Below are 27,300 nucleotides of genomic sequence, written 5' to 3'. Positions count from 1 at the left end.
GTATTTATTGGCCAGTGGCGTGCTCGCAAAATGGAATATCCCCTACCTTCTATAATCGTATAGCATTGGCGTCATTTCTTCAAAATGGTCAGTAATTGTCCTCGTATAGTTACCTCACTCCACTGGAGGAGTTGCTCTATGACAGGAACCGCATGGTTGATGTAAGCCTTGCGTGCATTGCAAACTTCATATGACCGCAGATGGAGCATGTGGGTGACTGCGCATTCTGTTGCTAGGAGCACTGCTGTCATGGGTTAGGATACAGTGGATTATGAAACACGTGCACTTTATTTGCTTAAACTAACATGCAGTATATTGATACTCACACAGGCAATAACTACATGACTTTAGTTTTAGTACACTCGGGTATCCCAACAACGACCTGATCAAATACATTAATTATCACTATGTATTCATTCTAATGTATGAGATCTATTTCTATTTGCAGGTTTTTTAACATGCATTATTGCACTGTAGTAAAAGTTACTTTTAATGAATCCATGAATTGTTCAACACTAGTTTTGCAATTAATGGAAAATGTCATTACGTTTTAAATTTTATTTCAAACATGATTTGACTGAAAGGTACAAAATGTTATGAGCACGTGACTTAACAGAATACAATCGATGAAACAGAAAGCTTGATATCTAAGATATATACTGAACTGCAAATGAAACGCAACTGGATTTTTGTCAAGTCCTTAAATAGAACACAAAAGCATGAACGCATGCTTACATTTATGAGATTTAACCTTTTCGAAAGTTTGTTTCTTTTGTTGTTCAGTATATGCATCACAAATACCACCATCGCCATTTTTCATTTTGAGCGGCCATCAAACATTAGTGTACATGGTATTTGCTCAGAAATATATACGGTGCCTAGTCTATAAACCTGCATTGATATACTTTCGCACATCGCTTTTGTTGAGGGACTACCAGCTGCCGTGTAAACAGCTATCAATTTCATCCTCAGGCGTGCCAGATCCGATGATGAAGGTATAGAATTCGACCCGATCCCGGTTCGACATTATATTTATCACATACCTGTCAATATGGACCATTTTTCACATACAATACTGGCAGTCGGCGTATTTCTATACTGACTACCCGGGCCAAGAATGAATATACCCTATCAGCTGCAGCCTGGTTCCTGAGGGTGTGTAGGGCGTAAGCGCAGTAAGTACCTTGATATGGTATATGATGAAAAGGTCATGTGTGGCAGTTTCCCTGTCGCCAGCCATATCAGCCCTCGAGGTAACACAGCACAAAATGTTTTCTCGTAAACTTCTATAGTAACCTTGTGTTTAACATTATCCAGGCTATCAACAGCCATTCCATGTGCACATGGGTACAGTCTGGTCTTCAAACTACAGTAAAACACATTTTCTCGTCAAATTGTCCGGCATCAATCCCAGTTCCGCACCAAATGTCAACAGTTTCAAATAGCTGTACACACAAGCACAGGTCGTGGTAAGAAAAATGACAACACTAAAGACTTAACATTGTGCATTACTGGACATGCGCTATCAAAATATATACATACATAAACATATTACACTATTTCATCCAATCACAACTGTCACATGTCTGTGTCTCTTCATGGAGCATGTGATTCTGACTGGAACCTCGAATACCATGTCAGCCCTTGTGACTGGCGACAGGGTAACTGTCATGTAATAACCTCATAACATATATGAAGCCCAGTTCTGGTCTTCCTCGTCGTCATATCACTAGAACATTGCTAAATGCTGCGTAAAACTAATTATAAACCTCACTCTCTCAGTCGTGGGTTTTCAAGAAAGTCGCATGACCCGCATAACATTAACTTTCGCCATGGCCCAACAGTCCGCTTGGGGTCAAATGAGATAGATGAATGATTAAATATCTCGATGGGGGAACAGCACCAGCACACATTCGGGTGCAATTTAACAAAGTTGACCACAGTTTATCAGGCGCTGTTCAATCAGCCGCTTTTCATCCACCCCGATGTGAAAATAGCAGAATATCACGTGATAATTAACTGAAACTTAATGTGACTTAACTGAAACGCTGACAAAGAGAGGCGTGACATTGGCGGTGTGACACTAATCTACACTGATGCATGACAAAAAATATTTTATGTGTGCTAAATGTAACATTTAATATATTTATGAAAAAACGAAAAACATCACTGCACTTCCAACAAGGCATCTTCAGAAACGACAGTGCTGTAGTTGAGTCATTGCTGGTAAGCCACCGCACCAAACAGGTACTGCTCTTGTCTGGTTTCCAGTCACGCGAGATGCAAGTAATACACCCAGTATACGATGTTGAATATGATGAAGGAAATAGGAAATCCGTATTTTGAAATGTTATCGACTAGAATGCCAGCGTCTTTGGCGTAGTCGGAACTGCGCACTTCCTGTTTCCCTTGTGCATTCTTTGCCTCATTTTGTGATGGTCCTTTGCTTATCTGTGACGATACACATAATGCATGGTTAGATGGTTAATCTGTGAAGATGTATTTTAATACATAGTTAGTTGGTTACTCTGTGAAGATACATGAAGATATACATAACTTATATGCTTTGAAGAGATACATAAAATCGGCCTTAATAATTGAGAATAAAGGACAATGCCAACTGTTCTTGCAGGCCTGTATCTGGTCCACCTTCATTTCAAAATATGGAAAGGCTCTGTAGCTCACCTCCTAACGCTGTATTTTACGGAGGAGAAGGGATCTACATACCTTTGTTGGAACTAAAACCATACATCACAACAGGTGAAAACAATGTCGCTCAAATGTGGGTATATTAATTGCAGTTTTTACTTGTTTCGTGGACTTAGATATGACCAGGGTGAGTGGTATAGTTTTACGCTCCTTTTAGCAATATTCCTACAGCACAGCAGGGGACACCAGAGATGGGCTTCACACATTGTACCCATGTGGGGAATTGCACCCGGGTCTTTGGTATTACGAGAAAACGCTTTGAGATGACTAAAATTGTGACACACACTCTCCACCAGACCCCACCACGCATGTCCAGTACACAAAATCATTACAATACCCCTACCCTACGAAGGCGGATCCAGGAGACTTGCAGGGGTGCGCCCCGTCTATTTGTCGTGAAAGTTTACGAAATGACCATTGAAACTCTCGTGAAACTGAAGAGTGTTCCCCTAACTCAGTCTCCAAAGAGATGTATCCGCCCCTGCCTCCCTATTCCATTAGTTTAAAGCATAACTTTTTAATATATTTATGTACAAAGCTGTTGACCCCCCACTACTCCTCAGAACAAAGTAGGTGACGCCCACTTAAAGTCATTATCTCACACATACACAGAACAATAAATTATGACATGTCTAATTGTTTTGGTGACAAATTTTGAGTTTCTTTGGGAGCTGATACACGATGCTACAGGAGTTAAGTTATGTGTTGATAATATTTACCTTATATATAGAATCATCCTGTTTCAGCACCTTTTTGTGTCGCCGAGTCAGCACCGTGACGACAGCATACTCCGTATAAGCGGCAAACACAAACGCCAGACAAGCCAACATCCACACGTCGATGGCCTTGACATTGGGAACCCTGGGAAGTTGTGCTCGTGCACCTGAGCTCTGGGTGGTGATGGTCAGCACTGTAAGGAGCCCAACTGAAATTCTGGCGGGAACTGCCTCGTGATCTATCCAGAACGAGGCCCAGGACAAAACGACGATGAGGATGCTGGGGATGTATGTCTGTGTGGCGTAGAAACCGATCTCTCGTTTTATACTGACGTCAGTCCTGAGACATGTGTACGATCCTACGGGGTAATAAGGACATGTGGGTTATTCATCATTTGAAGTGTGGAGACGAAATATGCTAAACGCCGTTTTGAAATGTGCGTACGTGTTTTATCAACGCTTTTGGCAGTATTCCAACAACATCTCGGTTCGGGACACGGAAAAACGCCTTCACACATTGTACTAATGTGGGGAAGCGAAACCGGGTGTTCGGAGCCGACTCTTTAACTATAGTTATTACTACAATACCTCAGCTCTATTTGTTTCGAACGTGAAAACACATGCAAAATTAGAAAATATAATCACTCTTAGTATGTTTGTATTTTAGTAAATATTACCATGATTATGTCATTATTTACCCCGCTACAATGTATCGTTTTAACTTCATTTCAATATACATTAGTATTTTAAATGTAATTTTGTGTTTTATTGTGAGCATAAAATGACGTAGGTTTCTTTCCTATTCCACCGACCCACGCTTTGAAAATTGTTTCAGTCATACATACTGAACCGCAACACTGTGTTTTGTCAAGTGTTTAAATAGAAGGCATAGACATGAACGCTTAGATTTTATTTTATGCGTTTCTTTTGCTGCTCAGTATACAACGGCGTGTCAGCTTTAAGCGGAGAAAGAGGACGAAAAGAGATGTTCATGACTCCTGGAACCTGTGCGCACAAGTGTTGCACCCGACTTCCCCAGAAACTTGATTAGGTAAAAAAAACCGCGCAATTTGAAAGCGCGGTGTTAGTAATACGCAGGTTTAAGGGACGCCAGTGGTCGAATCAGTAAAGATATCAGACGTTAACATAGCTGACCATGTCAGATATGTAGGTGGCTCCATCATGGTACAGGGTGGAATCATCTGGGATAGTAAGGGCTATTTGCATGTTCTTGCAAATGGCACCATGACCAGAATGCGCTACAGAGATAAGACAGTGACTCCGGTTTCATAAGGCTGTCGTGGAGTTTCGAATGTCATGCGTCATACAGTGTAACATACGGTAGTCGCAGTGCCATGAAAGGTTTGGGAAACGGGGCCCTGGATACCTGAGGTACCAAGAATGGCATCGTCGTCATGGATTAGAACTGGTCTGCAGTAATCTATGCTTTTCGTAAGAGGCGACTAACAGGATCAGGGCCTAGATTTTCGAAGCTCTCTTAGCGCTAAGATAGTCGTAAGTGCCATACATTAATACTAACTTACGACTATCTTAGCGTTAAGAGAGCTTCGAAAATCTAGGCCAAGGTGGTCAGGCTCGCTGACATTGGTTGAAACATGTCTTCGTATCTCAGTTAAATAGATCGTTGCTCATGCTGTTGATCACTAGATTGTCTGATCCAGACTCGGTTACTTACAGACCGCCGCCATATTGCTGGAATAATGTTGAGTGCGACGTACAAATAAACTCACTCACTCATCCTTATGGATGACAACTCTCGTCCACAAAGTGCAAGGCAACAATATCTGCTAACACAAACAAAAGAGCGTATGGAACGGAGAGTTTCTGCTATCTTAAGAGAAGAAGAGGAAGAAACCTCATCCAATAAGCAGGAACTTGGATCAGTATCCTGGCGGACTGGAACCGCCAACACGGCAGCAGATCCACGGGCCCATACCTCAAAGGTAACGACAGTCGCAAATTTATGTTAACGTGTAGGAGTTACGATCATCTGAACGTTACAATCGCTTTGTGAAATGGACCCTCGTTGAACAAAGCGGTGTTAGGGTGATCGTAACTCCCACACTTAACATAGACTTACGACAGCCTTAGCACTAAGGTGATCGTTGTAGTAACGCTTTGAGGAAAGGGGCCCAGTGAATTACTGGCAACTTGGGAAGGCGGCAGTCAAATAAGATTGGCTCACACACGTTATGGAGCCCAAAGATGTGACTTTGACTCCTGATGTGAGTGAGTTAGTGAGTTACGTTTTAGCAGTAGTCCAGCAACATCTCGGCGTAGGACACCAGAAATGGGCTTCATACACTGTACCCATGTGGGAACAGGGCCCTCGACGTGACGAGCGAACGCTGTAACCAATAGGCTACCCCACCGTCCCATCTCCTATTGTGTCGCCATCAGTATGTCCATGTTTAGCCCTGAACGACCTCCACAGGTGTTACATAAAGACACTTGATCGCAAAGGTCGAATCCGCTGTGATCGGACGAAAGGCATTCCGAACTGGCTTATGTGGTACTTGTAAAAGGCCACGTTTCCTAAATATTCTTCCCAAACCCCATGCTCCTTAGCAAATGTTGAACACTAGTTCGGAGAGTTCCCCATCTTAGCCGTACTATTGAATGTCAAGCCGTATAGCGACGCGAGGCTCTCGTGGCCATTAATTTGACCTTTGCGTAATGATTGACGTATAATTTCCACATATGACAACCATATTGCACATGATTATTGATTATAACACATAGGACTTAAAATGAGAATTTTCCTAAAGAATACTTGGAAACAATTAACTGTATTTTAGGTATATGTCCGCTAAGACACGTAAGTGAACCAAATTATTTGAATTCCTATTGTACCTTCCAACACAACTTCCAGAACAGTCTTCTAAGTTACGGAAATGGGGAAATGTTGATCAAAAGCTCTGAACCCAAAATTAATTTTTTTAAAGTTAAAGTTAATTTTTTAAACATTACTACATCATGCCATGTGTTTCTGACACCCTATCTCCCAATCCCACCCTTCTTACCGGTAACGTATTTGTTTTGGCATTTCCCCACGGTGATGTCAGTTATCTGGAAATCAGGAATCTGCACCCCGGGTCGACTTTCGACGGCACTCCGCTCCGTGGTAAACTCGTAGTAGAGATCAGAGGACGTGTAGCTGTCTGTAACGAGTGAGTGAGTCAGGGTAGTCTTCAGGGGAGACTGAGTTAAGCATGCAAACAACAACATCTGATTCCTGTACCTAGAAGATAGTTGCTTGCAGTTGTTTTACGCCGCACTCACATTCCCCAGCTGTATGGCGTCGGTGTGTGAATAATCGAGTCTAGACCACACCATCCAGTGATCAACAGCATGAATATAAATCTACGTAATTGGGATACGATGATAAGTCTGAACACCCGATCGCGTTTGTCGCCTTATACGACAAGCACGGGTTGCATGCTAATCGAAGATTAGTTTGACCCGGACCTTCACGGCTGTATCTAAAAGACGAAAGTAATCGTGGTGTTCTCAGAACTAAAGGAACGTAGGTGGTTGAGGATATCTTCTGTAGCCTGCTATGTCCACTCTAACGGTATATGAGGTATGATATTTATTATTAATGTTACTCACAACTCTCCATGTCGATATTACACGTTTGCTTGTCCATAGGAAAGTTGATGAGGTCCATGGTGCACTCCAGTGTCATCGACAACCTGAAACCAGACACCGTGTGTTCTTGCTGTACCCTGTCTGAGATTGATACAGTAATATTTGCCGATCTTGGTTCAGAAGTGAGCTGTGTTGTGGTGCAGCAATTGCTCTTAAAGTCTGACACAGAAAGCACAACACAAACACAACTTTGATGGCTCGGTCAATTCACCCAAAGTAAAATCGTTGTCAGTTTGACTGTGGCCTAAAGGGACTGATCATTCATATCTTGGAATCAGAAGGCTTGGAATTCGTTTGCCCAATATATTTCATGAAATATATGTTGTCCAGACATGTGGATGCCACTACAAAAATGCACTGTCAAAAGAAAACTTCGGTCTCTTTAGATAGAGAAAAATGTATCTTCTAAAACACTGCCTACAAGAAGAAGGCTCCGTTCTAGCTAACGTCCCGTTTCCTGCGCAGAACATGAGATGATTAAAGGTATGTAGCTTAACAAAAGACATTTTCAGTGCATATTTCAGGGTGTACAACAGTATCTTTGAAATGAATTCTGTAATAAAAGAGAAGGTAAGATCATTACCCTTTTCGACACAAAGGAATTCATGAAATGAGGATTTGTTTTGTTAATCAGAAGGAAAGAAAAACGATTGTGTCCATATGAATGATCACAAGAATTGGTTCAATTCAACCATTGTATCTTTAAGAATCAGGTTAAAAAACAAAGTACACATGTAAGGCTTTGGTGTGTCGAAAAGGCTGATTTGGGGCAGTATTCAGATATCACACAAACAATATTTGAACGTTTCCCATCCGAACTGATTTCATGGGACATTGTTGGTAAAAAGAGATTTGAAAGTGGCATCTTCGATCACAAACTTCCTCCATGAATTTCAACGCATCTGTCTTGTCCACTCAATCCCGTAATACTTGTATATTTGAAAATGTCTGCAATTAAAACTTGTGAACGCACGAAGGAAAGAAGACATTTGGCCATGATATTCCATACCAATATTTGAAAGTTTTACGCACCTACAAAATTTGGCATTTCCATTTGGCCAAAATGAACCCATCTCAATCATTTGTGCTCTAGGTAAAATGATATCCGAATTCCTAAATGAATCTTGAAGACAATTAAATTGGGTTACACCCTCATGCCCTCGTGTCTTTGAGAGAATTTAAGATTAAAAATAAAAAAAAGAATAGTTTTGAGATGCCCCCTCCCCTCACCCTAACCCGAATGGGCAGCATTTCGAGTAGGTGGTCATCCCCCCCCAAAATTCATATCTTATCAGGCACAAGGGCCTGTGGCTACACTGACCTTTGCGAGTATAAAATTGTTCCGTCCGGGGACAGGCGAATCAAGACATTTGGGATAGTGATTTCGTGTCTGCTTTCTCGTTTAGAATTGGGGAAGTACAGGTCAGGCACCCACAGCGAGTTCAAACGCTTCTCGCTGATGACGATGCTTGAATTGAAATCGTCGTAGGTTAAACGAGGATCTCGCCACTCCTGACGGAGGAGAAAACTGGTGCTAAATTCCTGCAATAAACACGAAATTCAATTTCCAGATATACGATTTAATGTGAAAAAAGTATGGGAAATGTATATGACATAGCAATCTTTGTTCGTGATTGTTGTAACAAACCTTTCAGGAATGCAGTTCAAGAAAGGATTTCAGCGTGACAGCATTTTAGAGCACTGGCAAACATAGTATAAATCCGAGTATAAGGCGCTCACATCCAGGCACATAGCTTGCTCATGACGCTATGTATATTAATGCTGTTTCTACAATGACTTCAAGACCGCCTGCGACTCTTGTTCAAACATTTGATCAAGTTACACCAATGATTTAGAAATATTACCATATTTGAGGCGTCATTGATCAAATTCACTGTAATTCTATATTTAGGCCAAATGTTCCTGTAATTTGTTAACGTGAACAATTGACTAGCCTCTGCGTGAGTTTGGTTACGGGTGATGCTGAACAAGGAGGATCCGGTAAATGTGGAATAATAGTCAGAGCGTGATTCATAAATACATACTTCTCATTTAGTCGGAATCGTTCAACTTCAGTTTATAGTTCTTATGATTATGGAATTTTTATTCGTAGTAATTTTTAATTTCCTTTTTCGTTCATATTCAATTACCGACTTATGAATGATCCAGTTATGAATGTGGATAACATTGAGAAAATGCTATGTTTTTTCATATTCACCATTTCAATGTCATTCACAGGTCCCAGTGAGATCAAGGTCAAATCCACAAGCACCTGGGTTGCTTTACCTTCAACAGAAATGCATGGAATAAACATCTCGTCGACTGACACAAACAAACACTGCACAACATCTTATCGACACGGGTTGGTGTTGTAGAGTAGTGGTTAAAGCGCTCGCTCTTCGCGCCGAAAACCTGGGTTCGATTCCTCGTGTATATTGCTGGAATATTACTAAACGTGGCGTAAAACCATACTCAATCACTCACTCACTTCCCAAAGCAGGTGAGATATCTAAACTGGTCTAGCTCTCGGCTCCCTCTGTCGTGAACATTCTCTAACAATGAATATTCCAAACAATAGCCCTTCTATACCCACCTCTTCTTTAATTGTATTTCCTTCAAACAAAGTAGCTGCGTCAGGTCGAGACGATCTGACCGATAACCAAGATCTATTATTAGTGATATAATAGGTTTTACCTTGTACAGTGTATCAGGTTCATGAGCAATTTGATTAAACACATCAAACGATTTGGAAAATATTTTTGGCCAGAACCAAATGAAGGTTCACACGCTATGAAAACAATCTTGTAATCGACCACATTCTGTATGGCAGTGTAAGAGCCGTTTCTCGAATTCGTTACCTAATTTTAAATGGACATGCAGGCTAGCATGGTTCCCGGCACATAGCCCGAGCGTAAGCGCAGCAGATCCCAGGAACCAGGCTGGTTAGCCTAACCGATATTCTAGAATGTCCAGCAAGAGAGAAAGGGGTCGATAAACTACTTCACTATAGTTTGTTTGCTTGTTTGTTTGTTGTGTAACCCACTCCGTAATATTTCAGCTATGTAGGTGCGGTCTATAAATAATCGAGTCTAGACAATCCATCCAGTCCAACAACAGCATGGACATCGATTTACGGGGTAAATACGATGACGTGTGTCAACCACGTCACTAAGCTTGACCACCCGACCCCGTTACTCGCCTCTTGCGACAAGGATAGGCAGCTTAAGACCAATACTAACCCGGATTCTGGGAGTATAGAGAATCATTTACATTGTACTGATCATATGCTTAACTTCCTGCACAAGAAGCTGAACTATAGACTAAATAGAACTTTGGATACACATGCTCAGATGCAAATATATACTCTTCAAGAGTAGTGAACACGAAGAAATTTACATAGACGTACATATTATTTTAGTGTAGCGTAACTAATTTTCATGAAATGAGTTTAGTTTCTTTGTAAACTTTGACAGGCAAATGTGAAAATTTGTCTGCTCTGTGTACATAACTTCAGTTCAGTTTCCTGACCACAATTTAATCACATTTATCAACTTACGCATGGTTCCACGATGCACAGGCCGCCATGTTAAAGGAGGTCTCGGCACTGTACATGTGTGGATTATATTGTTAACAGAAATTATGTGATTGTAGGTAAGATCATTTCTCACAAATGTGCAAATTTTCATTTGGGTCTTAGAATTATTTATGCCATGTAAGTCTGCGGGAATTACGTCAAGTGTCCGAATATACCTGGTATTGGTCTGAGTGAGGGAGCAAAGATTTTAAGTCTCATCGGCAGTATTTCCGCCATATCGTGACTAAATCAAGCTGTAGATTAATAATAATTAACGCTAAATTATAAAAAAACAGCTGTCAATAAAGGACAGTAAAACAGCTAGGTTATCACAGATAGAGATACAAAATAGGCTTGTATATCACCAGCAATTGGAGGTAGCTAGATCACCATACTACGGAGTGTGGGGACTTATAACGCTAAAAGAGATAATACCCTTCATTAATCCTTCAACCGTTGGTGATTGTACTTATATATAGCCATAATATATCACTACAGAGATATTGCTTTTAAGATACTGATTATATGTATAGACGTTGAATCAACTAGATTACAGTCCACCTGATTTCATTTGACACTGATCAATTGATCACTTTCACAAAAACTAATAACTGTAACAAAACCAAATATTGCATAGTAATGTGAAATCGGTAGACCGGCTCTGATGATTTGCCTCATAATTTTGGAATAAAAACGCTTCCTAAGGCATGTTCATTATTCTGTTGTTAGTTGCTGGTAGAACAGTCAGATACATGTAATTAACAAGCATCTGCAGTGAGATTTCACAGTGCAAAGCGCACACGTCTGTTTTGTGTTAGGGAGTAATTAATCTGCCACAAATGGCTGTGCAGTCCGTTTGAGTCAAAATCTCCCCAATGAACTGCACTCCAACTGAAAAAAAATACTGAAAGCCATTAAATGCAATTTCACATTCACACTTTCTTTGCTCACACGAATGTCAACATACATAGATGTAACTGGCATATATGTTTTAAATACGCATCTGTGGATAACCTAATCGGAAAATGTCCAATCAACAACGACGTTCGTGATGCAACAGCATGAAAACAAAGGAGGGGTCACTTGCAGTCAATAACGTGTGTCCACCGTGCACTGCAAGACATTGGAAGACATAGATTTCACAGAAACAGCTGTGGGATGGTTTGCCAGTGATGTTGAAGGCCCGGTGTCAATTCAGCACTTGTCCTTGGTCATGGCACCACCCCTTCCAAAACGACAAAATAAAAAAACCCAAAAAAACAAAAAACAATTTGGCATAAGTCTTTCTTCTCGACGTCGATAAATCCGATGACTTCCAACTGCAAAAGGGTACGTTAAACCTGCGTTAAGGCATCTTCGCAGCGTTTTGACGCAGACATGACGTTATCTTGTGACAGTTGTCCTCGTTGCGGCATCATCGGCTGTTTTGAGCCAGTATCGGAAGTGTAAGACTCAGATATTGTGGTCCTGTCGAGCTGTCGTCAAAGGTGGTGCGCCAGGTCGCGGACAAATGCAACACTTCCGGTGACCCGAAAACGTCGGAGTTGACCAACAGTGAATGGACGCACATTACAGCGCCTGACAATCATCACATCTGAAGACACGCTACTAACGACACCGAGAACCCGATTCTTGTCGTCAGGTGTCAAGTGTGGCATTTTCTTAACGTGATTCAGTTTCACAATTCTTTGGATTTCTACAGGACCTGGGTGCAGGTAATGCACATGCACAACGTCTTCCATGAATGTGGTTGTGTTAACGGGAAATATCAAAAGTTCAGTTTAAGCATCGACGATCATAAAAGAGGAATGCTCTGGGACTCAGACTAGAAATGGGTAAGAATATCAGCCTTTTATCCCTACATCCTCCGTATCGCAGATGTGATGAAGTGTTGTAAGTTCCAGGACAACAAATACCAATTGCGTTTTTAATGGCTTTCAGTATAGTAACTACCTAAAACCAAAGCCAAAGCAAATAGAAACCACACACCAACTCCGCCGAATTTTGCGATAATTTATGTCTGCAAAATAAAATAAAATAGGCTGTTTACAAACTATCACGCGCAAATTTCTCACGTGACTGTTTATCTGTCTATCTACCTATCTATCTATCCTGAAGCTTAATCAAGTGCTGCTCAAAAGCGCTGATGTGTCTGATAAAAAAAAGAATTTCACTGATCAAGACCTAAAATGAAAAGCATGTCTTGAGTTTATATTTGAACGCAGTGAGAGTGGTCTGGGATTTGATATGGACTGGCAGTTTATTGACTTGTGGCAGTGATTTCTAGGCCAAAGATGTTTAGGACAGAGAATCAAGAGTTCTGTTTTGTCTACAAGCTGTAACATATCATCCAACTTCTCATTTGTTCAACACATTGCTGAACTCTCTGGAACGATGTTTTAACGGTCAGTGTTTGGAGAGGCCTAAAAGCAATAAATAGCTGCGTGGCATCAGCATACAAATGATATTGTAGATTTCTGGCAATGTCACCATGGGGGACTGTATGTACAGTGAATAATACAGGGCCTAAAACAGATCCCCGGGGTACACCAAATGACAGCTGGCCGTCGATACATACTGATTGCTGTCTACCTGACATATATAACCTGATTCACTCAAGTGCAGCTCCTGTCACGACGATTCTGTACTCTAGAAATCTGAACAGGACATCACGGTCTCTAGTGTCGAAGGTAACTGAAAGGTCTAAAAGGATGAGCGTTGCTGCTCCTTCGCCGTCCACAGATTTGCCAGGTCATTTAGCACGTTACTCAAGTCTGTTTCAGTGTTGTGACCAGACCAATACTATTAGATAGATTGGAAGCCCTCATAGTTGTTGTGGTTAGCAACTCTCTCTGTCAGTTTGGAAATATAGGACAAATTTCACACAGTACGATAGTGTTTCAGGATTTCACGGTCCAGACAAGAGTTCTTCAAAAGGGATGTGACCAGTGCATCTTTCGTGGGAAGTGCTACGTACGACTCTGGCAAGGAGCTGTTAACTATACAGGTTGGGAAAGGTAGAAATCAGCCCATGGATGTCTTCAGAAACCAAGCAGACATCGGATCCACGACACAGAATTTACCGGACGTCCTTGAAATAAGATTTTGCAGTTTAGTTACAGGTTTCCTGAAAGTGTGAAAGGATGGTTGGAATTGGAGCACGGCTGGTTCCTGTTGTTCTTTGACTTGGTTCAGGGATGCTCTGATGTTAACAATCCTTTCCTGGAAGAACTCTGAGAATCTGCAACAGAATATGGATGTTCTTGGGCAGGATGGAAGTTTGGTTCTCTTTTGCTTGTACACGAGTCTGTTTGAAATGTTGAATACTTCTTTCTGACCCTTGGCATCGCATCTTTCATAGCACTGTTGAAATAGTCTGTTGATTTTGCTTTGTCAGTTAATGAAGACACACCATTCTCTGCTAGTCATGGGTCTCCTTGTGCACAGTGAAGCGTGACTTTCTACATTGTTTTTCAGACTCCCTACGCTTGCGCATTTCCTTTCTGAATATTTAGTTATACCAAGGCGCATTAGGATGTAGAGTTATCTTACAGGTGAGCAAAGGGGCATGCTCTTTGATTATGTTCCGTGTTTCACAGTAATAGATGTCAACACACTCAGATACAGATGTGCTGTGGTAGTCTGACAGTGCTTTAGAATCATGTTGAATCAAGCCATGGCAGCCTAGTAGGCTGAGGAATTTCAATTCCCCCCTGCTGGGCACATCATCCATATCCTTCGAACTGAGTGATTCAGATAAGGACAAGCTTTATGGATGAACAACTTCTTTATTCGGACGATGTTACTTTTCGATACAGATTCTCGTATCGTTGTCAAGCCTGGCCTTATCTGATCCTTCAGCTTCTAAGTGAGTGAGTGAGTTTAGTTTTACGTCGCACTTAGCAATATTCCAGCTATATGGCGACGGTCTGTAAATAATCGAGTCTGGACCAGACAATCCAGTGATCAACAACATGAGCATCGATCTGCGCAATGGGGAACCGATGACGTGTGTCAACCAAGTCAGCTAGTCTGACCACCCAATCCCGTTAGTCGCCTCTTACGACAAGCTGAGTCGCCTTTTATGGCAAGCATGGGTTGCTGAAGGCCTATTCTACCCCGGGACCTTCACGGGTCTTCAGCTTCTAAACACACCATTGGAAGAAGTGACTGAGCGACTAGGTCATCTCACACAATGAAGTTTACTTGTTAAAGCTGAAAGGTCGATGACTTCTTCAAGTCTGAAACTCAACGGGACAGGCCATTTTATGCACTTAAAACATTTCTTTAACGTAAATCTTCTGCTTTTGGGGTCTTAGAGCAGCAGTAAAAACATTAAAACAACGACAAACTCCAGGTTGACCCAAACGGACTGTAACTGGCAAGCTACCAGATGTCAGCTTAGGCAAGGTTCGTGTAGGCGAAGACATCAATAAAGGTTTAACTTCACTGGTTTCAACAATTTTACATTACTCCCCATACAAATAGCAGAAACCTTTTAACAAGCGTTATAGATTGAATCCATTTCCTGGGCACATACCTGGCACGAATGGCTATTGATATATTTGCATCGAACTTAAGCAGCCAACGTCTTCCTGTTGTATGTCGATAAAATGGAGGTATACAGTTTACTGAAGTACCTGTAGAAATGGCTCGATGTAAGGTAAGCTAGGTCAACAACTGAAGTACACTGGATACGATCTATCAATGTATATGGAGTTAATGGATATAAACTTTACCTTTGCCGAGAAGGTTTTACCTTAGGGTGGCATGTTTTCACAAACGTAACAGTTTCATGCAATAACTGGCACAAGGTCAGTTTGTTTTGAGTGAAAATGAATGCTAAAGTTGTTGCACTTCAGAATTTGGCATGGAAGTGGTTACATCTTCCCCTTGAACGTTTAAACTAGAAGGAATAAATCATTAAAAGAACAGTAAACTGTAAATTCTGAAATGTGACATGATAATAAAATAAATTGTATGTGGGGATGGGGATTGGGAGGGGAGGGGAGGGTTTAAGGCACCATGACAAATTTAATTTAGATTTGATGTATTCGAGAAATGTCACATTACGAATTGTGCCCATGTTCAAAACTGCAACTGCGGCATCATTTCTTCAAATTGGTGTGCAGAGTTAGGTCCCTTAGTCGTGTCGGAATACCATGACCATACACCATATGCTCGATTATAGATTCATTTGTCGTATTCTTGTTTGGAATTTTTAAACAGTACGGCCTATACCAAATTTGCATTGGAAAATAACTTATATCAAACTATTCTTCTTATAAACATAATTACTGAAATATTGATAGAATTTAATTCCATGTTAACTTAATTCTCTCATTCTGTTTAAGACATAAAATATGTTAGGCCATATATGAAAATATATTTGGTTTTTCATTACCGACCGATCTGAAAATTGGACCCGATATTAAGATTTATATATCTTTTTATAATAGAGAATATGCAAATTTGACTCTCTTTTCTCAGTTTTGCTATTCTTTGGGTTTATTTCCGTAGTAATCAAGGGGTTTTGGACATAAAATAAAATAAAATATATGCAAACATTTGCCTACCCATACTTTTTTGTAAAAGTGATGAGAAGCAAGCATATTTTGTAAGAGGCCATACTCAGCATTTACCCACTACTAGCCCAATTTAAACTGACAACTTTATAATATAAGGTCATGTACTATTATGCTTTCAAACGATGATAACAGTTTGTCTTACCTTCGGCTGCCTCGGGCCTAATGGTGGCATCATACTTTTCCGAGTTGAGCAGACGATTCAAAACTGCCCGCTCCGTAGACGGATCGGCACCTTGGGATCCCAGGAGATTAAACCCGAGACTTACGAAAAACACGTGCAGAACATACAAACGCATTCCAGTCATGTGCGAGAGCGTCATAGTCCGTGCAGCACGTGGACTCCAGAGCAGGTTTCCAGCAGCAGGACTTGCTGTCGTGTGGTCCCTTCAATATCAAGAACACAGTGACGCAAGCCGGGTCGCTACCGTTTTATGAAACAATTAATTCAGGTGATCGATGTTGCTATGGATTCTTTATATATTACAGTCAACAGCTGTAAAGTCAACACATCATCGGCATTTGTATATCCCGTGGACACAAATGATCCCGAAACATCCCTGATTCTTCGATATGTTCTTGATTCAGTGAAAGGGCATTGTATTGTGGTGACACATGAATACTGTACTAACAGCAAAAGAAACGCAACTGTTCTTTTTTCCTTTTTGTCAAATTTTCAATAGAAGACATAAACATAAACTCTCACTTCAATGAGATGTCACCTTTTCGAAACTTGCGTTTCTTTTACTGCAAATCTGTTTAATTTCATGCAAAGTACTTGTTCAAAATATATGCATGTGAAACAAAAAGAAATTTCCTTTGTTTGCTAGTATCGAATACCTATCCTTAATGTAAAATAATTTTTTTCAATCCTCCCTCTTTGCGTTCTACACCAGTAAATTTCAATTGGATTGTAAATGGCCCTGCTGGGTCAACTTTCTTTCGCTATGGCCACGACCAACTTCGTTTCCAAGTAGTAACGATTTATGATTTGCATGAGAATAAAATTGTTCCTGTGGAAAATGCGCTAATATTGCATTTCAGAAATATTTCTTTAAATCAACGCACTTTATCGAATATTTCTACTACACGCAATTAGAGGTAAGGTAAGGTATCACCATTCGTCACTAATACACTCCACTTAACATAACCTCAGGAACAGATTTCAACTCACAACAAGGGGTAATAGTTTGTGGAGTAGATTTGTGGTCAAAGCGTTCGTTACGAAAAACGGCATTTTTCACAACCGACTTTCCTTCTGAAAGCCATAATGAACGTGTTACCGTTTTCTACATCTGGTTCAGCGGTTTGGTAGCCTTGTGTTTAAAGTGTTCACTCGTCGCGCTGAAGGACCGGGTTCGATTCGCCAAATTGATAAAATGTGTGACGACCATTTCTGGTGTGCACCACTGTGATATTGCTGGAAACGGCGTAAAATCATATTCACTCTCGCTGCATCATCGAAAACGTTTATGAAAGTCTGACCGTGAATATGCATATTTAACAACTGACTAAAATGTAAATGATTACATATCATGTTTGTGTAAACGTAGGAACCTTTTTATAAAGGAAATTGCCACTGTCCCTTCCACATGCGACTAGCGATAAGAAAATACGCTTTGTGATGGTACCTACCAGCTGTCCCCAGAGCTAAGAGCTTGGCGTGTTTTGTTGCTGCGCCGGCATTTGTGTAAGGGGATCGGATCTTGCAATTAAGAATTCCTTGTCGCTTGTACAAATGGTCAATCTGTGGTGTTTTTATGGTAGAAATAAATATGTTGTGAATCGTTTAAGAAAGAACTATGTCAAGCGACTGAAACCAATCTGTGATGATTTATAGGTACATAGACTGAACAGCAAATGAAAGCAAATGATTTTTCACAAAAATCAAATCTCATAATCTCATATAGCTTAGCTGTCATGGTTATGTCTTCTATTTGAAACTTGACAAAAACAGAGTGGCGTTTCTTTTGCTGTTCAATATAAAAAGAGCTGTGGTGTGTCTGAAATCAATCTGTGATTTTGTTTGAGTGAGTGACTTTAATTTGACGTCGCTTGCAGCATTCTGGTATGTCTGGAATCAGTTTGTGACGTGTTTGAAATGAAAATCACAGATATGCCCAAACCAGTTTGTAATGTGCCTGCTAGTGTAGGAAAAATCATACATGATTTATCCTGTATGTTCAAGAAAACTACGTATGATGTGTCACGTGATGCAGTCAACCTACACATCATGCGTCACGTGATGTAGATGCCAACATATGATGTGTCACGCGATGAAGGAAACCTACATATGACGTGTCACGTTATGTTGCCAACCTACAAATGACGTGTCACGTAATGAAGGCAAGCTACATTTCATGTGTCCCGTTATGTAGCCTACCTACAAATGATGTGTCACGTGATGAAGGCAAACTACATATGGTGTGGCACGTGATGCAACTACATTTGATGTGTCACGTGATGCAGGCAACCTACAAATGTTGTGTCACGTGATGAAGGCAAACTACATATGGTGTGGCACGTGATGCAACTACATTTGATGTGTCACGTGACGCAGGCAACCTACATTTGATGTGTCATGCGATGCAAGCAAGTCATGTTCACGATATACCTGGTGACACAAGCAATTCAAAATCCATCAAAATAAAATCGAAATTCGAAACTTTTGTTATCACAACCTTCAATTTTATTTTGGTTCTTTAGTATGCAGAACTATGCATGTACAATCAGTGTCACTCACTACCAAACACTGCTATATGGCTTCCAGTATATCACAATACGTATCGGAACACAGGTACCAAAATATTGCAATACAGTATATTTGCTAACGCAAACCCCAATACCAAGTGTCTAGTGATGTATACGTATGGATGAATTGTCTGCTGATGATATAAAATGTAATGTAATTTGCATGAAGATTTGCGTTTTATCAAATATGAAGCTAGGTTTAAATGTAACCATCTATTTTATAACTTGAATGATACCGACATTTCTTCACCTCTAAATATGTTTAAGAGATGAGAAATATAATGTCATTGACATCATGTAGGTAATCTTATATTCATATATGCACATACCGTGTATATTTTCGTCTCATAAGTCGTTTTATACTGTTGTATAATGTATTGTCTGTAAAATGTACTTACATGTGTGTGAAACGTTAAAAGGAAATATGATATATATGCATAAAATATGCTGTAAAAGCAACAATGAAACGCTAACAACATCATAATGAAACTTGAATGACATAGTTTTGCCTCAGATAACGAGGATGAGTCACCATTCTAAACAGAAAGTAACCATCATCATCATCATCGTCGTCGTCGTCGTCGTCGTCGTCATCATCATCATCATCTGTGCACTGAGCAGTCGCTATAAAACACTATAAATTAACACACACTTACCTGCACTGCCCTTGCGAATGGATGTCAAAACACCTTCTAGGTATACGATGCAAACGTTCTGGATTTATACCATCGATTTTCTCAACGCACCCAACATGTTATTTGGTGTGTAGTGGACTGGTCTATTTGTAAAGGTTCGGGAAAAGGGGTTGATGAAATTAGATGATATTGCCCGCAAATATTAGACATGGATAATCAAAGGGCGCGTAGAGCTAAAGTCTTCTATTAGGAACAACCAACATATTCATGAAGTGACATGTTTATTTGGAACACTGCCGTATCAGTGTTGACGTTATTAGACCAATGGCAACCTCCAGGTAGCTGGCACAACAAAGGAGATAGGTCTAACGAAGGTATAGCAAGATGTATTTGGTATTGTTGGAAAGCTTGGAATTCCGAAACCAATGGTGCCAGACTTGAACGTGACAGGCAATGTGTCATCTTGATGCGTCCCTACGTCCGGTAGACGTGTTTCATTTTTAGACCACTGTTTTCGTGGGCATTATTTTCTCATCGTGTACACTATTGCCTTTGTGTGGACATAATTGCTCTTCAGACGTATTAAGTTGAGCAAACATGATTACACGACACGTTTTATGGACAACAACTTCTTTCTTCATTATAATGTTTCGGGGGCATTGCCTGATCCTGTATCAAGTTAATTCAGTGGGTTTGCATTTGCAAACTTCTATAATGTCATTTCTCTTTTTCTTTTACATGATTCCTATTTCTGGGGGTTATTATGTTAGATGTAGCCACATAAACACAAAGCCCTGTTCATTACAATACTAATCAATGGCATCGAGCTCTCTATTCAACAGTACCATCGTTAAAAGATGTCACAAGAAAATACCTCATTAGTATGGCTGCTTTAAATAATTGATCAATTCTTTTATGAAACAGATAAAGAAAACTGGACTGAGCATACACCCTTGACGCACATCATATATTGTAATGAATGGATCTGTGTTGCAATTTTCTGCACGCATACACGCTTGGATTTACTATAGATGCTGCCCAGTGCATTATGATTTTACTACATTCATCTCTTGAACAGAATATATGAATGTTTTGTCTGTGCGCCAAATTATAAGCTTTATGGAAAAAAATACCCATTCTATGGCGTTTCCATCGATATTACATACTTCCTATAAAACAAATATATTATCAACCTTCGAGTAACTACTATTGAAATGTGCTTACAATTTGTCAATATCCGCATCAATAAATTCTTGAAATGATCAGACCAAGAATCAACAGTGATAATTGAGTCGCTGCTTTTAGTGTCAAGCAAAGGTCTTGCTTTACTCAGTCATGTCTATTAATGTACATGTCATGTAACCCCCTTTTAAGGATTCGCCACCCTCTGTTTACAAAGGACGTGTTAGCCATAACACACTTTGCGAAAATGCCTTTTGCCCTTTAGATATTCACAATCTTGTCATCTGATTGGATATCTCGTTTGCTCGACTAACATATCGCCATTATCGAACATGCTTCCTACCGAACTTTCACATAAACACTTCACAAAACACATGAGATCATAACAGAACATCATTAACGAAACAAAGCACGTAGCAGAATGACTTATGATACCACTTACATCAGATGAATAACGATCTATGTACATGCGTGGGTTGGCAACTTCCCAATACAGTAAACATAGGGGTCACACTGTGTCCGTGAAGCACATGCATGTATTCTACCCATCAAAAGTTTAGACTCACTAGTGTAAATGTAGTCACTGACTTCAGTCAATGGTCTAAACTTGATTTTGCAAAATATTCCTTACTGTTAAAAGGTACTGTTAATACCCGAACTGATGCACTGTAAAACAAATTTGTAAATTTGAAACGAGTATTGTCATTAAATCAGTAAATGACGAAATGTGGCAATTGGCAAATTCCTAACAAAACTTAGTAACAGAACGCAGTTGTTCACATGCACATGCATTTCAGCAATTTTATGCAGGATCCTCGTTCAAATAATCTACGTACGGTTTGCAGTTGGTTACCTCATGTTTTGTTGAAAATTCACGCATTTGAAATGTATTTGAAATCTGTATTGTGAAATTGAATTGTGACTTGTATAACTATGTATGTATGTATGTATGTATGTATGTATGGATGGATGGATGGATGGATGGATGGATGGATGGATGGATGGATGGATGGATGGATGCATGCATGCATGCATGCATATATACTCTCTATCAAAAACGGGCCGCGCTAAGGTGCAGTTCTAAACTATGAAAAAAACCCACCCAAACGTATATTCAGAGACACAGACATTGAAAACTATGATCTGCTGACGTTAATAAATGAGATCGTTTTTCAGATTCTGACATACGATCCCAAGGAAATCATACAAGTTGTGTATTGGGTTTTGTTCTTCTTTTTTGCAAACGCCGCACTGAGAACTATTCCAGCTATATGTTGGTCAGTGATCAAGAGAATGTGCATCGATCTACGCAATGGGGATACGATGACATGTGTTAACCAAGTCAGCGAGGCAGACCACCCCATCCCGTTAGTCGCCTCATTTGACAAGCATCGGTTACTGAAAGCCGATTCTAACCCAGATCACATAAGAGAAGTAGGGAATACTCTCCGACAGAACAAAAGTAGAACCAGTCACTTGTGGTAAAATTGCACCTGTACCATTTGGAGAGACGCACATACACAAATATTCGAATCAGTGTAAGCGCTCAAATATTTCACAACAAAGACTCGATTATTTACAGACCGTCGCAATATTGCTGGAATATTTAAAAGCCAGCCAGCCAGCCAATCAACATACCAACCCAGCGTCACAGAACTGAGCCAGACATGTCATTGGCATCATTGGCTCCAACAAAACGATGCCACATCAAACCTAGAAAAAGCTTCCCCACCAAAAGGAAAAGTATCACACACACCCATCATTGACAATACATTTCCCCTGGCAACATCTTCGCAAAGGATCATTCAGAAAGCATGTCGTGTACATGAGATGTATCTGATTGATCACAACATTACTGAGATTTTCCTTTGTCTTATCTGAATATAAGAAACGTACATTTCATAATACGTTTAAAATGTTTTGTCAGGGAAGAAAAAACTACTGTTGGAACTTCTTCCACTTTGGGCGAACATAGATCTATTAGTCAAAAGTTTGTTTTCTTCGACATGTATCTTGGAGCGGACATGTCTGTCAAACGCGTAGAGCACGGATATCATGCAACACGACCACGAGTGACGAGGTGGTGCATATGGGTTGTGACAAGCGTGCGAAGGGAATGAATTTCTTGCCAGCTGCGCAAACAATTAATTCAAGATTGATTTTATGTATTTGTTTGTTTTTCTGGGCTCTTGTCAGCTGTGCAAACTGAACCTATTTACTGAGTAAAGGATATATTTTTAAGGGAATAGTATTGATTCTTGCTTTGTAAATTTGAAACCTCTAATTGTTAGTTGCAAACGTTGTTGTCAGATTTCGAGGAAGCATAAACATCAATTAATAAAGTAAACAATAGCTTGTTTGTTTGTTTGTTTGTTTGTGTATTGATGAACGCCGCACTCAGCAATATTGTAGCTACATGACGCCGGTCTGTAAATAATTAAGACTGGACCAGACGATCCGGTGATTGATATCATGATCATCGATCTGGGCAATTGATCAAGTTAGTCACCTCTTATGACAAGCATGGGTGCCTGAACACCGATTCTAACCCGAGTCAAACAGTAATAATATCTTCTAATATCTTCTCTAACTAATTACGAAAGTCCTAATTTCTCAACCTAAAGTACTCGTACGTCCTCACTTTTTAACTTTGGGGCGAGACATAAGTAAAAAATAATCCAGAACTCTGAATGGTATGAAGTTTCAGTTCGTAAGACGTTTTTGCGAACGGGAAATGTGTAGGTAATCCGTTTCTTTTGTCTCTTTTCATTTTAACATGAACACAGGTTCATATCTGCAACGTTTGAGATATATTCACTGTGGTCTTAAGGACTATGTAAACATTTAAATATATTAATTTCACAAAGATCTGTCATGTTACTGTTGAAGAGGTCGACTATAATACGCTGATAATTATTCGAAAGATGTCAGTACAGAATTTTGACAGAATTTCATTATTCATATGCATGAGGGTATTGGTGATAATGGTGGGTGAGAACCAATGTGCATTTGAAAAAGCCCAGCAAAACAGAAAAAAATTTAAAAGAGCCATAGCAACGTTAAAGCCATCAAACCTGCTACCCAGGAAACTTTACGGACATTGATTTTTTTCAGGACGCACGCTTCTCCTTAATGTCTCCAAACACCACTTGAATACCCAAGGTAAGTAGACAATTTCGTGGAGGAGGAGGAGGATTATTTATTTACCAAATGGAACCCCATGATTACATGACTAACCATCTCTCATATGTCGTGGCATTTTATTAATGAATTGGTCCATGAGGGTGGAAAACCTGAGAAAATGTAATCTCGGAAAGATTCGTTTTCAAAAACTGTGAGAAACCTGAGAAAATGGAAAACCTGAGAAAATGTAATCTCCGAAAGATCCGTTTTCAAAAACTGTGTATGTGACATTATTCTTTCTCTGAAACGTGTTGTCTTGGTCCCGTAATCAAATCAATTTTTCTATATGGAAATAAAATATTGATCTTTTACTTGGTTATGTTCCTCTACTGTATCGATTAGAACTGTTCGTGAATGTTTAGAAAATATATACAAATGGTCTCGGATCACCTTTGAATATTCAAATACAAAGATTGTACGTTTGTTGGTTACCATTGTTACCGATCCATCACAAAATTACCTTTAGTCACGTGGAGAAATAGATATGGACAAAGAAACACACCCTGCAGTCGTGCAGCCTTACATTGATTTCATTCATATAGGTTTTCACACATTTTATAAGGAGAACTATGCCTCTATTGATGAAGTATAGATTCATTAGTCCAGAACCAGGACAAAACATGATTTTGTCGACACCCGAAGAAAGAAAAACATCTCAAACATCAATTTCTCCATTTGATATTGCGAATAGGATAGAAAATCTAATTTTAAGTCATCTCCAAGAAATAAGGGTAAACATAGGATTTGTAAGATTTAATGCAACGCATAGTATTACTTTGCGAAGAGCTAGTGTTGTAACATAAATCGCGATGAAGTAAGGTCAATAGCCATATGTGTTTGAAACGCTGCATACCAGATACTGGTGCACATTTCTAAATCTAATAAACTTTCGTCCAATTTGGCCTAAACTGAGACATGTTATGACTGATTTTCTTTGCGACACGTTGTTGTCGAACATAATCAGAAAATCCAGCCCACCCTTTGAAACTCATTGCAGCCGTTGACGAACCTTTGACACCCAGTCCAACCTATGACAAACAAAAAACAAAAAGGGCCGTTCAGAAACGATTGAAACCCTCCCAGACTTTGGTAAACCCTAAAGCAGGGCCATCATTGATCGTATTGGTACTAACTTGACCTAAAGCAAGGTCAGATAATCAATGCATGCTTACTATCATGAGTGTTTACAGACGTCATTGTGTTCAGCGTGATCAGGGTTCTAATTGTATTTTACTGTTTTTGAAATGAGAATTTCTAATATTGAGGCTCCTCCAACAAGATTTGTTGTAAGAAAGCGGTAATCACGAACCTCGATACACACAATGGTAGCTATACCAGCAGTGATATACGTGAATATTGTAAATAGATGTCCTTGACCTTAATAAGGCAGAAGCCTTATGGACAAACGTACATCAATCAAACGTGACGTAACGCTGATTACGGTTAGAATTGCGTCCCTTTGGTGAAGGACACCTGCTCAATCAGCCCGAGTGATTACCACTGGCGGAAAGTAGAGATAAACGATACTTATTTCGTTTGAATGAAATGCATTGGAATGAAATTGATTTTTCTGCATTTGCGAAGCTGGTTAGCTATTCTCGAAGCACCTAACACATTCGCTACGATCAAAGTTAAGAATTCTTAGAAGTACGCACGTTTCGAGAATAAGGGCCCAGGCTTAAAGGGACTAAGTCTTGCTAGGAAGTTGTTTGTAAGGAGTATATAAGTGACGTCATAGCGCGGGTAGTTGAATCTCGTCTTCGGTCCAACCTCAAAACAAGAAGTTTTCTTCACAATGGTGTCAGAGCAAGGGATCGGAGATGGTAATTGTCAGTTGAGACATGCAGGTCCATGGAAGAGGGTGTGAAAGTGAAACGTGCACGGTTTAAAGTCTTCGATTAGCACCGCGGGGGACGTACAATAGTAAGTGAGTTGAGCTTTACGCCACACACAACAATATTCCAGCTATATGGCGAGGATCTGTAAATAATTGAGGCAGGACCAGACAATCCAGTGATCAACAACATGAACATCGACCTACGATGGCATGTGTCAATCAATTCTGATCCTCCGATCCCGTTACTCGCCTCTTATGACAAGCATGGGGTACTGAAGATCAATTCTAACGGATCCTCACGGGTTGACGTACAGCATGCCTTAGTTATACATACCTAGTTTGTTAATGGTGGAACGAGAATATATGTAGGCAGATGCCGATGAGAAGTTACACCGGGACCTGAGAACTAGGTTTCTATTGGAGTTGTATTGAGTGTTGTCACTTTCCGACAAATTTTTTAGACATTCTAGAACAACCTTCAATACTTAGTTTGTGAGATCAGGACACTTTTTACAACTAGAACTATCAAATGGCCTTATATGATAAACAGCTTTACGTGCTTGCTTTGGGGACTGTAAATATGTTAGAAAAACCAGCATATACCGACACGCCAGGCCTAGCTAAAACCTTCTTTTTTCATGCATGATATTTTGCAATCCCAAGACATAGCGACGTGATAGCATCTCTCTCTATATATAAGCCCTGCTTTATGAATATACGTATTCAAGGGCTTTAGATTACAATCAATAAACGAGTAATTAGTCTCTTGTGTCAATATATGAAGCTGTCACTGTGTTGTTGTCGCACATTGAGGACAAAAGCACATGGAACAGTGCTTATTTGGATAAGTCTGGTGAATGTTTTACAAAGGGATTACAAACAGCACACGTTGGCACTAGCAATTACCAGCACATATCACTTTGTTTTCTCGATTTGGGTCTCGAGTTTTGGATAATGGCATCTTTGGATGATATTTCATTAATTGTAGTGTATCGCAGCATAGTGTTAGAGAAAGGTTCTATGTGAATGAAATGTCTCTTTTCCCCTTTCTCTTTGTTTGCCAATCCATTTTCTGTTTTATTAATAGAGTGCCGTTAAACCTTTAAGTAAGGTAACCTGCAGCTTTCCATCATATGTTTGTTTAAAGCCGCATTTAATAACAATCATGCTACGGGACAAAGGTATGTAAATAATCGAATATGGTCAAGGCAAACCAGTGATCGATGTTATGAGCACCGTGACAATCACATCAAGCTACAATGATCTGACCACTCGATCCACATTGATTACCCCTATAACAAACTTAATAGGGGCTTTACATCACAGCTATCACATTAACAAGATGTCGATCTTGCAAACCAAATGGATTCTGTTCTTAATAATAAGGCGTTTGTAGATGGTTTCCGTGGTGTATTTCTGTTTTTTAAGCGACAGTGTATACCTTCTTTGATAGAAT

The 27,300-nt window shown here is 39.9% G+C and overlaps 1 protein-coding gene across 1 annotated transcript; it reads right to left on the bottom strand.

Moving 5' to 3' along the window:
• Positions 1-2,271: 2,271 nt before the first annotated feature.
• Positions 2,272-9,377, bottom strand: LOC137297143 (glycine receptor subunit alpha-2-like). The gene is made up of 6 exons (XM_067829159.1): positions 9,316-9,377; positions 8,419-8,639; positions 7,059-7,141; positions 6,470-6,607; positions 3,429-3,784; positions 2,272-2,451 (listed from the first exon to the last, which is right to left on the bottom strand). Exons 1-6 carry the CDS (start codon positions 9,316-9,318, stop codon positions 2,272-2,274), a joined length of 981 nt encoding a protein of 326 aa, XP_067685260.1. The 5' UTR covers positions 9,319-9,377.
• Between the last annotated feature and the right edge of the window lie 17,923 nt (positions 9,378-27,300).

The sequence above is a fragment of the Haliotis asinina genome, chromosome 9, assembly GCF_037392515.1.
Source record: "Haliotis asinina isolate JCU_RB_2024 chromosome 9, JCU_Hal_asi_v2, whole genome shotgun sequence".
Taxonomy (NCBI): Eukaryota; Metazoa; Mollusca; class Gastropoda; order Lepetellida; family Haliotidae; genus Haliotis; species Haliotis asinina.
Note: the sequence above shows the minus strand (reverse complement) of the source record. Positions and strands in the feature narration are given on the sequence as shown.